This window comes from Volvox carteri, assembly GCF_000143455.1.
Source record: "Volvox carteri f. nagariensis unplaced genomic scaffold VOLCAscaffold_12, whole genome shotgun sequence".
Classification (NCBI taxonomy): Eukaryota; Viridiplantae; Chlorophyta; class Chlorophyceae; order Chlamydomonadales; family Volvocaceae; genus Volvox; species Volvox carteri.
In genome coordinates, this window is record NW_003307555.1 from 1,983,352 (window position 1) to 1,993,037 (window position 9,686).

At 61.6% G+C, this 9,686-nt stretch overlaps 1 protein-coding gene across 1 annotated transcript in view; it reads right to left on the reverse strand.

Moving 5' to 3' along the window:
- dnj53 (molecular chaperone) overlaps positions 1-8,330 on the reverse strand; it is a gene marked incomplete at both ends in the record, with an annotated part of 10,921 nt that extends 2,591 nt beyond the window's left edge. The window contains 11 exons of the mRNA XM_002949046.1: positions 104-186; positions 516-614; positions 837-918; positions 1,407-1,508; positions 1,743-2,697; positions 3,384-4,757; positions 5,270-5,344; positions 6,210-6,289; positions 6,839-6,911; positions 7,082-7,141; positions 8,232-8,330. Coding sequence (XP_002949092.1) covers positions 104-186; positions 516-614; positions 837-918; positions 1,407-1,508; positions 1,743-2,697; positions 3,384-4,757; positions 5,270-5,344; positions 6,210-6,289; positions 6,839-6,911; positions 7,082-7,141; positions 8,232-8,330 — 3,082 coding nt within the window. The remainder of the gene's footprint in view (positions 1-103; positions 187-515; positions 615-836; positions 919-1,406; positions 1,509-1,742; positions 2,698-3,383; positions 4,758-5,269; positions 5,345-6,209; positions 6,290-6,838; positions 6,912-7,081; positions 7,142-8,231) is intronic.
- Between the last annotated feature and the right edge of the window lie 1,356 nt (positions 8,331-9,686).

Sequence of the window (9,686 nt, forward strand, 5' to 3'; positions counted from 1 at the left end):
CAACACGCCAGTAGGAAGTCTTCGTCGTGGGTGAAGGCGTGGGTTGGGGGGGTTGGGGGTGGGGTTGGGGGTGGGGGTTGGGGGGGAAAGACGAACCACGAACGAGTGAAGCTGGGTTGGGGGGGAGCCAATGAGGGAGGGATGATGCCGGGTGCCTGGCCGGGTGCAGCAGAGTGAGGGTGGGGGCTGCGGCCGCCATGGCGGCGGGTGGGCGGAGTGGTAGCGGTGGCGGAGTGAGGGCCCCCGGCGGCGGCGACCGGGTCTCCGGAAGAGGAGGAAAGAGGCCATCCCCGTCGCCACCATCACCACCACCACCACCACCACCACCACCACCACCACCTAGATAGCTTGAATCCCCTCCCGTACAAGTCTGGACCTGCACTCCCCCCAGCAGCAGTAGCACCAGCATGTATGGTTACAGCAGATACACAATAACAGACTCTCATGACCATACACCGTACATTCGTACGTAAGCCAGACACGCATCCGCCCCCTCGTCCCCGTCCCCTCCTCACCTCCCCGTGTGTTTAACGAGCACCCACAGCGCCCCCGACAAGAAGTACAGCAGCACCGCCAGCGGGAACCCCGTCACCGCCGCACAGCCCAACATCCACCTGGGGGGGACACGGGGGGGGGAGGGGGATCTGGGGGTTAGGGGTGTACGGGAAGGACTGAACCAACTACCAACGGACAACAGTAACAACTAAACGGACCGCAATCAACGGTATGGACCAGATACGTCGACAGCCGAGGATAAGGCCTTTCAGCCCTTCGTCCTGTCCCCGCTGGTTGCCCCTCATTCCCCCCTCCCGTTACCCCCCCATCCCCACCCCCACCTGAAGTACTTGTGGCAGTATAGCTGCAGCCCAGCCGCCTCCTCTCGGTACCCCATGACCGCGTACAGCCAGACAAGAAACCCTGGAGCAGACGGGGGACGAGAGAAGAGGGCGGGGGAGAGGGGCCCTGACATATGTCGACCTCTCATACATACATACATACATACATACATACATACATACATACATACATACATACATCTCCCCTCCTCTCCCCCCTTCTTCCCTGTTGAGGGGAGGGGGGTTACCCGGGATGCAGGGCCGGTACCGGATGCGGCCACGTGTCACAAACACACAACACGACACACTCACCGGCGGACACAACGCGCCCACAACGACGAGACGCACAGCCCCCAATCAACTAGCCCGTGTTGCCTTGCCTGCCGGGTCCCCCCCCCCTCGCCCCTGACCTCCACCTCCGCCCCAAGAATCTCCCCCCAAGGTAGTATACAGTATACAAGGCTCAACAAGCCACGGGCCGTACACCCCATTACACAACCAAGGCCCCTCCTCGCGCCGTGTGGGAGCCCCCCGCCCCCTTCCGGCCCCCCGGGCCCCCCGCCCCCGCACCTGCCAGTGCAAACATGGCCATCCGGGGCACCAGCAAGGTGACGAACACCCCCATGTACAGCCCAGTCGCAAGCCACCTCACCACGGCGGGGCGTTCGGGGACTAAGGGGGGCAAGGCAAGGGGGACGGAAAGGGGCCGACACAGGGCAGTGCGTGGCGTGGGGAGACGGGTGGGAGACGGGTGGATATAACAGTGAGTGCAGGGGGGAAGGAGATGCATTCACAGCCGGCTGTGTGCCGATACCGGTTTGTCTGTATGTCATATGTATCGTACTTTTCTTTTCCTGTCCCCGTTATCCTATTTGGCCCCGCTCCGAAATCCCGATACGTACGTACCAATGTACGGCCCCACCAATCGCCCCATGGACTTGCTGACGCCGTAGAACCACCAGTCCCATCGCTGAACGGCCGCATCATTGCCATCGTCCTCCTCCCCCATGCCGCCGCCCCCGCCGCTGCTCCGAAACCGCGAGTGGTTGGGCGGCGGTCGTGCGCGGGGCTCTGACTTGAACCCCGACGGACCGTGGTGCGGTTGCTGTTGCTGTTGTTGCTGTTGTTGTTGCGGTTGCTGCTGCTGCTGGCCGCCTCTTGGTGCCCCGGACCCCGTGCCAGCCTGGGGTCGGGCCTGCCCCTGAGCCCCCTGACCCGCCTGACCCTGCTGCTGCTGCTGTTGGGGTCCCGACGGCTTTCCCCGCGTCTGTTGCTGCTGCGTCCCTGGCTTTGAGGCACTTGCCGCAGCCCCCCCCGCCCCCCAAGACTTGTGGTGACCTGACGTCGCAGACGGCTGTGCAGCCGCCGCCGGGCCCCGGCCGGAACCCACACCACTGCCAGTGCCAGTACCTGTGCCAGTACCAGTACCAGTGCCGCCCTTTTCGGCCCCTTCGCTATCCGGTCGGTTGCCCGGCGTGGCTGGCTTGGCGTACGCGTACGGCCGGCTTGGCCGCTGGCCCTGTTCCTGCCCCGCAGGGCCCCCACTCGGTGCTCCTGCCTGCTGAGTCCGTTCTGGCGGCTGCTGGGGGGGCTGCTGGTCCGCGGGTGCCCTGCTCGGGCTGTCGGGTCCCCCTTGATTCCCTTTTGCTGAGGGGGGCCCGGGGGCGGCTCCGGCGCCACACCCAGAAACACCCCCCCCAGTAGCTGCCCCCGGCTGCTTCGTTCCCTGGGTCCCGGACTGGTCCCCCGGGTCTGGTTGCTGGTGGGGGTGGGGGTGGGGGTGGGGGTGGGGGCGGGGGTGGGGGGCTTGGCCCCGCCGGGGGATGCGGTGGTCCGGATCGCAGCGGAAGTTGTAGTCCGCCTGCGGGGTGGGGTGACGTGGGGGGTTTAGTGGATAGGGTGGTTGAGTGCATGGATGGCGTCGGGTAGCTGGGCAGGAGTGGGGCCAGGAGGCGAACCACGGACAGTTAACGCAGACACCGGAGATAGACGGATATAGTACAGAAGAAAAAGACAAATACTCAAGGAATATTTACGGAAAAGATATGATTTAAATAGTGGTCACGGCGGCGACGTGGCCATTGCTAGGTTGCGAAACGAGTTACTAGCTGCTGCCAACTCCAAAGTCCAAAGAAGGCTAAAGGCGAAAGGGAGAAAAGAGGACCTAGCCGTTGAGAGGAGAGGAAAGTCTTTTTAAAGGCAGCAGGAAAGCAAAGGAAACCGTAGTGGTGAAGCGTGGAACCAAAGGCGGTAAAGAGGAAAAGAGGGCAGGTAGTGGGGCAGGGGTGGGGGGTTTATTGAGGTGAGAGGGGCGCTGGAGAGCTAGATGAGGGGTAAGCAAGGTGAGGGAGGGCAAATTGGCAGGTTGGGATTTGGGGGAGGCGTCATTGCGAACCCACCCCACCCCATCCCATCCCACCCCATCCCACCCCAACCGCTGCCGCCTCCTCAAAGAGCCATCCTCTCTATTCCCCAGCACGCCCAGCACACCCTTCACCTCGCCTCCCTCCAGTTGCCCCCCCCGCCCCACCCCTTCCAACACCTCACAGCGAGCTGCTCGGCGTCCTGAGGGCACAGACCCACAGCCCGCTCCAACAGCAAAGACGCCCGCTCCACGTCGCCCTGCCGCGCTGCTGCCAGCGCCCGCTCCAGCCACTGCCGCGCCGCCTCCCGGTTCGCCAGCGCCTTAGCGGCGGCGTACAGCTCCTCACCAGACATCCCGCCCCCGCCGCCGCCGCCGCCGCCGCCGTCCCCGCCGCCGCCTCCAGCCTGGCCGTTTGCGCCGGCCCCGTCGGACCTGGCAGCTGCTGCCTTTCCTGATGCTGATGGCTGCTGCTGCGGTGGACGGGTCGGCGAAGTGGATGCTGGGGGCCCTTCCTGGCACTGAGTATGAGACGACTGCTTTGGGGGCCCCCTGGGAGCGGTGTGTGGGATATCGGCCGGTGATGTGGTGGTGGTGGTGGTCCTGGTGGTGGTGGTGGTGGCGTTGCGGGAACCATTGGCGGTAGCCGCGGTGGAGCCGCTGGTCGTGGTGGTGGTGGTGGTTGTGGCGGTAGTGTTAGTACTGCTACCGACTGCAGCTCCATTTACTGGAGGAGCTGTAACGGAGGTGCCTGTGTTGCTGCTGTGTTGCTGTTTGGCCTGTTTGGCCTGCTGCTGCTGTTGCACTGCTACCGGGCCCCCCTTGGCCTTTGCCGCCCTGGACCCCAGTCCCAGTGCGTCCTGGTAAAACGAGTCATGCACTTGCCGCGGAAATGCAAGCGGCCGGGTGCTACTGCTGCCACTGCCACTGCCGCTGGTGCTGCTGCCGTTGGTGGTCGTGCTGGTGCTGCTGCCGGGGTTATTCGTGGTGGCTGCAGCGCCGCTGCTGCGGCCGTCCGGGGGAGCGCCATTAGCTGCTACGCGTGCTGCTGCAGGCGGCTGGGGCCCGTTGCTGCTGCTCAGCCCCGCCCGGTCCCCCGGGTCCACCCCCCCCGCTGCGGGCCGTGTCCCCGCAGACATGGACGGGCCGGGGGGGAGGTACATTCCAGATGATGAGGAGGAGGGGAAGGACGGGGAGGAGGAGGGAAACGTGTTCAGGCCAGGGGCCGCAGCCGCCATACCACCCACACCCCTCCCCTCCCCCCCTGCCGTACGAGTCAAGGTGCTACTGCGGTGCGTCTCCTCCTCCATGACGGCGGGCGCCGCAACCGGGTTCCAGTACGGCGCGCTGGGGGTACTGGGAGCTGGAGCTCTGGGAGGCCCATAAGGCTCGGAGATGCCGGTGGTCTGCGCAGCGCACGGCGCTGCTGGTGGGGGTGGGGCCGGGGGCGGTAGGGGACATTCCTGTGGTGCAGTGGTGGAGCTGGTTGGTTGGTTCGCTCCCGCCGGCGGTGTAAGTGGAGTTTGCTGGGGCGGCTGTACGTCTACCACCAGGACGGCCTGTTAGGAGGCGGAGGGGGAGGAGGAGGAGGAGGAGGGGGTTGAGGGGGTTGAGGGGGAGGAGGGGGAAAAGACAAACCACGAGCGAGTGAAGCTGCTGCCAGGGAAAGAGTGCTGCGGCAGATGTACATGAAGCAGGGTCGAGGGGGAGGGGGAGGGGGAGGGGGAGGGGGAGAGGGAGGAGGCGGAGGAGGGGAGGGGCCGGGGGACATAGACAGCAGGCGGCAGAACATGACATGATGATGATGAGAGAGGCTCCGAGAGGGGGAAACGTGAAGAGCAGTGAGCGTGTGGCGGTGGGAATGCACTTTCAAACGCCACCTGGTGGAGGCAGAGATGTAAAACCATCTACCAACCGCGTTGCCCCCCGCCCCCTCACGTACTCCAGGGAACCCGGACTCCCACATGCCCCCGCACGGCCCCATAGGGCCCCTCCGGCGGCTGGGCGTTACTCCACACGCCCTGCCTCGCCTGCTCCTCCCAAGCCCGCCCACGACCCCGCCGCAGCCCACCTTGAGCTGGGCCTTCTTCTTGACGAACCGCAGCACCTCCGGCCTCTCGCGCACGGGCGGGTCCATGACCAGCTCCTAGCCCGGGGGCGAGCGGGGCCATGACAGGGGGCGGGAGGGGTGACGAGGGGAGGGGAGGGAAAGACGAAGGGGAGGGGAGGGGAGGGGAGGGAGGGGGCAACAATAATCCACAACCCTAGCAATACCCCCATCACCACTTCCCCCCGCTCCCCCTCTCCATATCCATTCATCCCTGTCCATGTGGACCGTCCGACTCGCCGATGTTCCGGTCGTACAGGTCCCCACCATCCGCTACCCCCGGCGGCCCTCCACGGGGTGAGTGGGGGAGGGAGAGGGAGTGACGGCGGGGGGATAGGACGAGAGGAGAGAAGAGGGTACACCAGGGTGGTGTGGTGTGCGATTGCATCCCGCCCCACCTGTTCCGCCCTGGCCAACATTGCTGAATCCCGGCGGCGGTTCCCTGCTGCCGTGTGTGTGTATGTGTGTGCGTGTGTGTGTGTATTGTGTGTGTGTAATAGACCGACTAAGCGGACCCGCCTTGTGGCCCGGTGTAGAGCGGCCTACGTGCGACAACAACATGACCTCCTCCTGAGCTAAACACACACACCTGCCTGCAGTGTCCTACTAGCCCTCGTAACCGTTCGTCCAACGTGACCAGAGCAGCTGGCAACCCCAAACACACACTCCGAGATCCAGGAGGAGATCAGCTGCTGCTGCTGCTGCTTGTAGCTAGGTGGCTAGGGAGTTCAATAGGTTGCCCGAGACCCTCTCCCTCCTCAGTCCGGAACCCCGGGTGTGATGGCCCTACCTCTCCCCCCTTTCCCCTTTTCCCTCCTCCCCTTTCCTCTCCTCCCCCCCTCCCCCTCCCTCCCCCTCCCCCCCCCCGCTCCCTCCCCCCCGCTCCCTCCCCCTCCGTCCCCACCAGCTTGTATCTCCCGGGCACACGGACTGACACCAGGGTGGGACGAACCACCACATCCAGCTCAGCTGCGCTCTCCACACCTGGGCCCGCGAGGGGGAGGGGCCACAGGGGAGCAGGGAGAAGGGGGAGAAGGGAGGGACACAAATACACACACACACACGTTCAGGTCAGATATCCTCGGATAGCTCTAAGAGGAGCGTGATGAGGGCTTGAGTCGCCCGGCAACAGCGGCCACGTGCTTATGTGGGCGCCGCGTGCTTGTGCCCAGAATGAAAGGGGGAGGGGGTAAATAGCAGCCGGGTACCGGGTCCTACACATCACGATGCTAGAGCTGCTTCCACGACGCGCCCCCAGATGGGGGACAATTGGTCTTCCAGGCAGAGGGCACACAGCAGCAGGTGTGGGTGAGCGGCTGTGACGACCGGAAGGAAAGCACCGGCTACTGGCACCACCCCACAGAGGCACACAGCCCATACTCCCTCGAAAAGGCAAGCAGCCAGAAGCACGGGGCCAAGTCTGCAAGCATCAACTACGTGGCTCGGGGGTCAGAAGCCCCACAGCCTGCTGCAGCCAGTGCTAGAGCGGTTGATTGCAGACGCTCCGAAGTGCAAGCACACATATAACCTCACCCGGTAACTGCACCGCGAGCTGGTACTTCTCCTCACGGCCATCGTCCTGGCACGTCAGAGTATACTGAGGGGCCTTTGTCCATCAGCAGCCCAGCACGTGCGAGACAAGTATTAAGTAAAAGGGGTAATCAACATGTCATCAGTCGCTTGCGAAGCGTGTAAAACCGCAGCATAGAGTGCCAGGATCACCACGGTCTGTGGTCCTGGCGGTCCTAACAATATCCTGATGAAATAATCTCACACCTGCTCTATGACCGACATCAAAGCCAGGGGCACGCCTTCCAGCTTGAACGCCTCGAAGGGCTGCACCGCGGAAGTGGGGTGCCCGCCCAACGACGGTGATCGCTCAGTTGCGTTAAGGGGACATCAAGTACAGCACCTCAACACGTCATGAAATTACATCCAGCTAGCCAATGCTTTGCGGTCCCCACAACACTAGCTGCTAGAAGTAAACCAAGCCATCAGTTTTGCGGCATTATGTGACCGCAAATGTATGAAAAAACATATAAAGAAAGATTTTCACGAGTTTCACATGCCCGAAACTAGTAGTGCAGAACACAGGACGTTTCGGATGTCGTACATAATGCTAACTACAGCGTCCTATCCTTGCAAAATGAGAAATATGACCTGATCCGATGAATAGTCAGCTGAGATTTGGAAGATTATTGTGCCAGAGATTATTGTCGGCATCACAATTTCAACGAGGTTTACCGTGAGCTACTCTGAACATTATGAATAACAAGTGAACCTTATCATATCGGATCCATGCGCTGCGAAAGGATGCAAACCCCCAGCAGCGACCGTGCGCTGCGAGCGCCATTGCTCTGTCCTTTTGTAGCAGATTCACAACACCTGTTCGCAGACGATGATGAAATTAGCTGGTGGGGTTCTCTTAAACGGATGGGGAAGGTAAATCAATGTCGGGTCGAGAGTGTGGCGGACTGTCGGAATGCTTTTCCAGCGGACTGGAGCTTTGAAATATGCTTTGGATATTGATTTGGATTCGGCTTTTTATCGAAACTAGATTCTCAAGCGGCTTTCCAAACGTACTCACATCACAGAGTACGCACAGACACCCGTGTTGACCATCACACCTCCACTTTACTAGCGTGTAGCCGTACCTTCATCTATTGGTGCCGTCTGTGTGTATACGCCTTATAACTTAACGGTTTTTCAACCAGTACCTAGACACCCTGACATTACTGCTCCACCTCGCCGAGTGTTTAGACGACCTGACATTACTGCTCCATCTTTCAGTGTGACATTTTCACCGCCGCTGTTCCACACCTGCTGTCCCCCCAAACGCCAAACACAGGACTTCTCCCAGCAGCTGTCTCTGGCTGGTCCGCTGGCCGTCAACCTGGTTAGCTCCAACGCCCTTGCCCTGACCAACCTTTACTTCGTGTCCCAGTGGGGCGGCACCCGGCAGCTCGCTGCCGCGGCGCTGGGCAACAACGTGGCGGTGATGGTGGGGCGGCTGGTGCTGCTGGGCCTGTGCGGGGCGCTGGACACGCTCGCGGCACAGGTACAGCAACTGTGCGTGTAAAGTGCGTGTAAACTGTCAAATGATCTTTAAAGCCGCGATGAGGGAAATGCCGATTATGGCGCGACACGAACAACTTTAGCAAAGTGAGCTCCGATTACTTCAATTTAAGAACGATTAAAAAAAACTTTTAACTCTCCTCGTGTTGAATTGCATAGGTGCGAAAGCGACTGTGTGGTGGTGGGCGGCTAGAGGGCCAGCTAGAGGTACCTAGCGATGTACGGGGTAGTTCGTGCAGTCCATGCTCCTTCTTCTCCTTCTGCCCCCCTGCCCATCTTCCCCTCCCCCCTCTTTTTTTCTCCCCCCTTCACTTAGTTTCTTCTTTTTCCTCTGCCGGCCAGTCAAAACTTTTTGCAGCAGCGCTCGCATGTATTTTTGTTTTTTTCATCGCACCCTGGTCACAACCTTGCTACCTCTCTGCCTCGCATGTGCCTTTGCCCGCTGCTTCTGCTGCCTGGCCGCCAGGTGAGTCCGAAGTATATCGTGTTGCGTCGATCGGCCAGCTGGACTAGGATAGTCGGGTCAGGCGCGCGTTTTGGGGGTTTGGGAGGAGCACTTGCATACCACCAGCTTTTTATTACCAGCTAATCAGCCAGTTCTTCGCCAAGCCTCGTCAATGTCGCCGCCAGGCCGGCGACAAACTTTATTCCAACTTCACGTCAGCAGTTTTGTACTACTTTTCCGCCCCCTGTACACCTACCTTTACTTCTTTACGGCTTGGCATTACTGCTTTTCTTCCGCGCTTTTTTAGTCTTGGCGGCTAGGTAGGTAGTTTTTTCCGACATCATCTTCATTACATCATCCCGAAGTCGCCGCCTTCAAGAACGCCTTTTAGTCAGCTCTATTTCTGGTACACTCTTTTGCCCTGGCAGCAGCTTCACTCGTTCGTGGTTCGTCTTTCCCTCCCCTCCCTCCCCTCCCTCCCCCCCTTCTCTCGCTCTCATGCAGGCCGCCGTCGCCCTTTCCTCCCGCCGCCCCTCTCCGGTTTCCTTTCCTCCCGCCGCCCCTCTCCGGTTTCCTTTCCTCCCGCCGCCCCTCTCCGGTTTCCTTTCCTCCCGCCGCCCCTCTCCGGTTTCCTTTCCTCCCGCCGCCCCTCTCCGGTTTCCTTTCCTCCCGCCGCCCCTCTCCGGTTTCCTTTCCTCCCACCGCCCCTCTCCGGTTTCCTTTCCTCCCGCCGCCCCTCTCCGGTTTCCTTTCCTCCCGCCGCCCCTCTCCGGTTTCCTTTCCTCCCGCCGCCCCTCTCCGGTTTCCTTTCCTCCCACCGCCCCTCTCCGGTTTCCTTTCCTGCCACTGCCGCCACCGGCT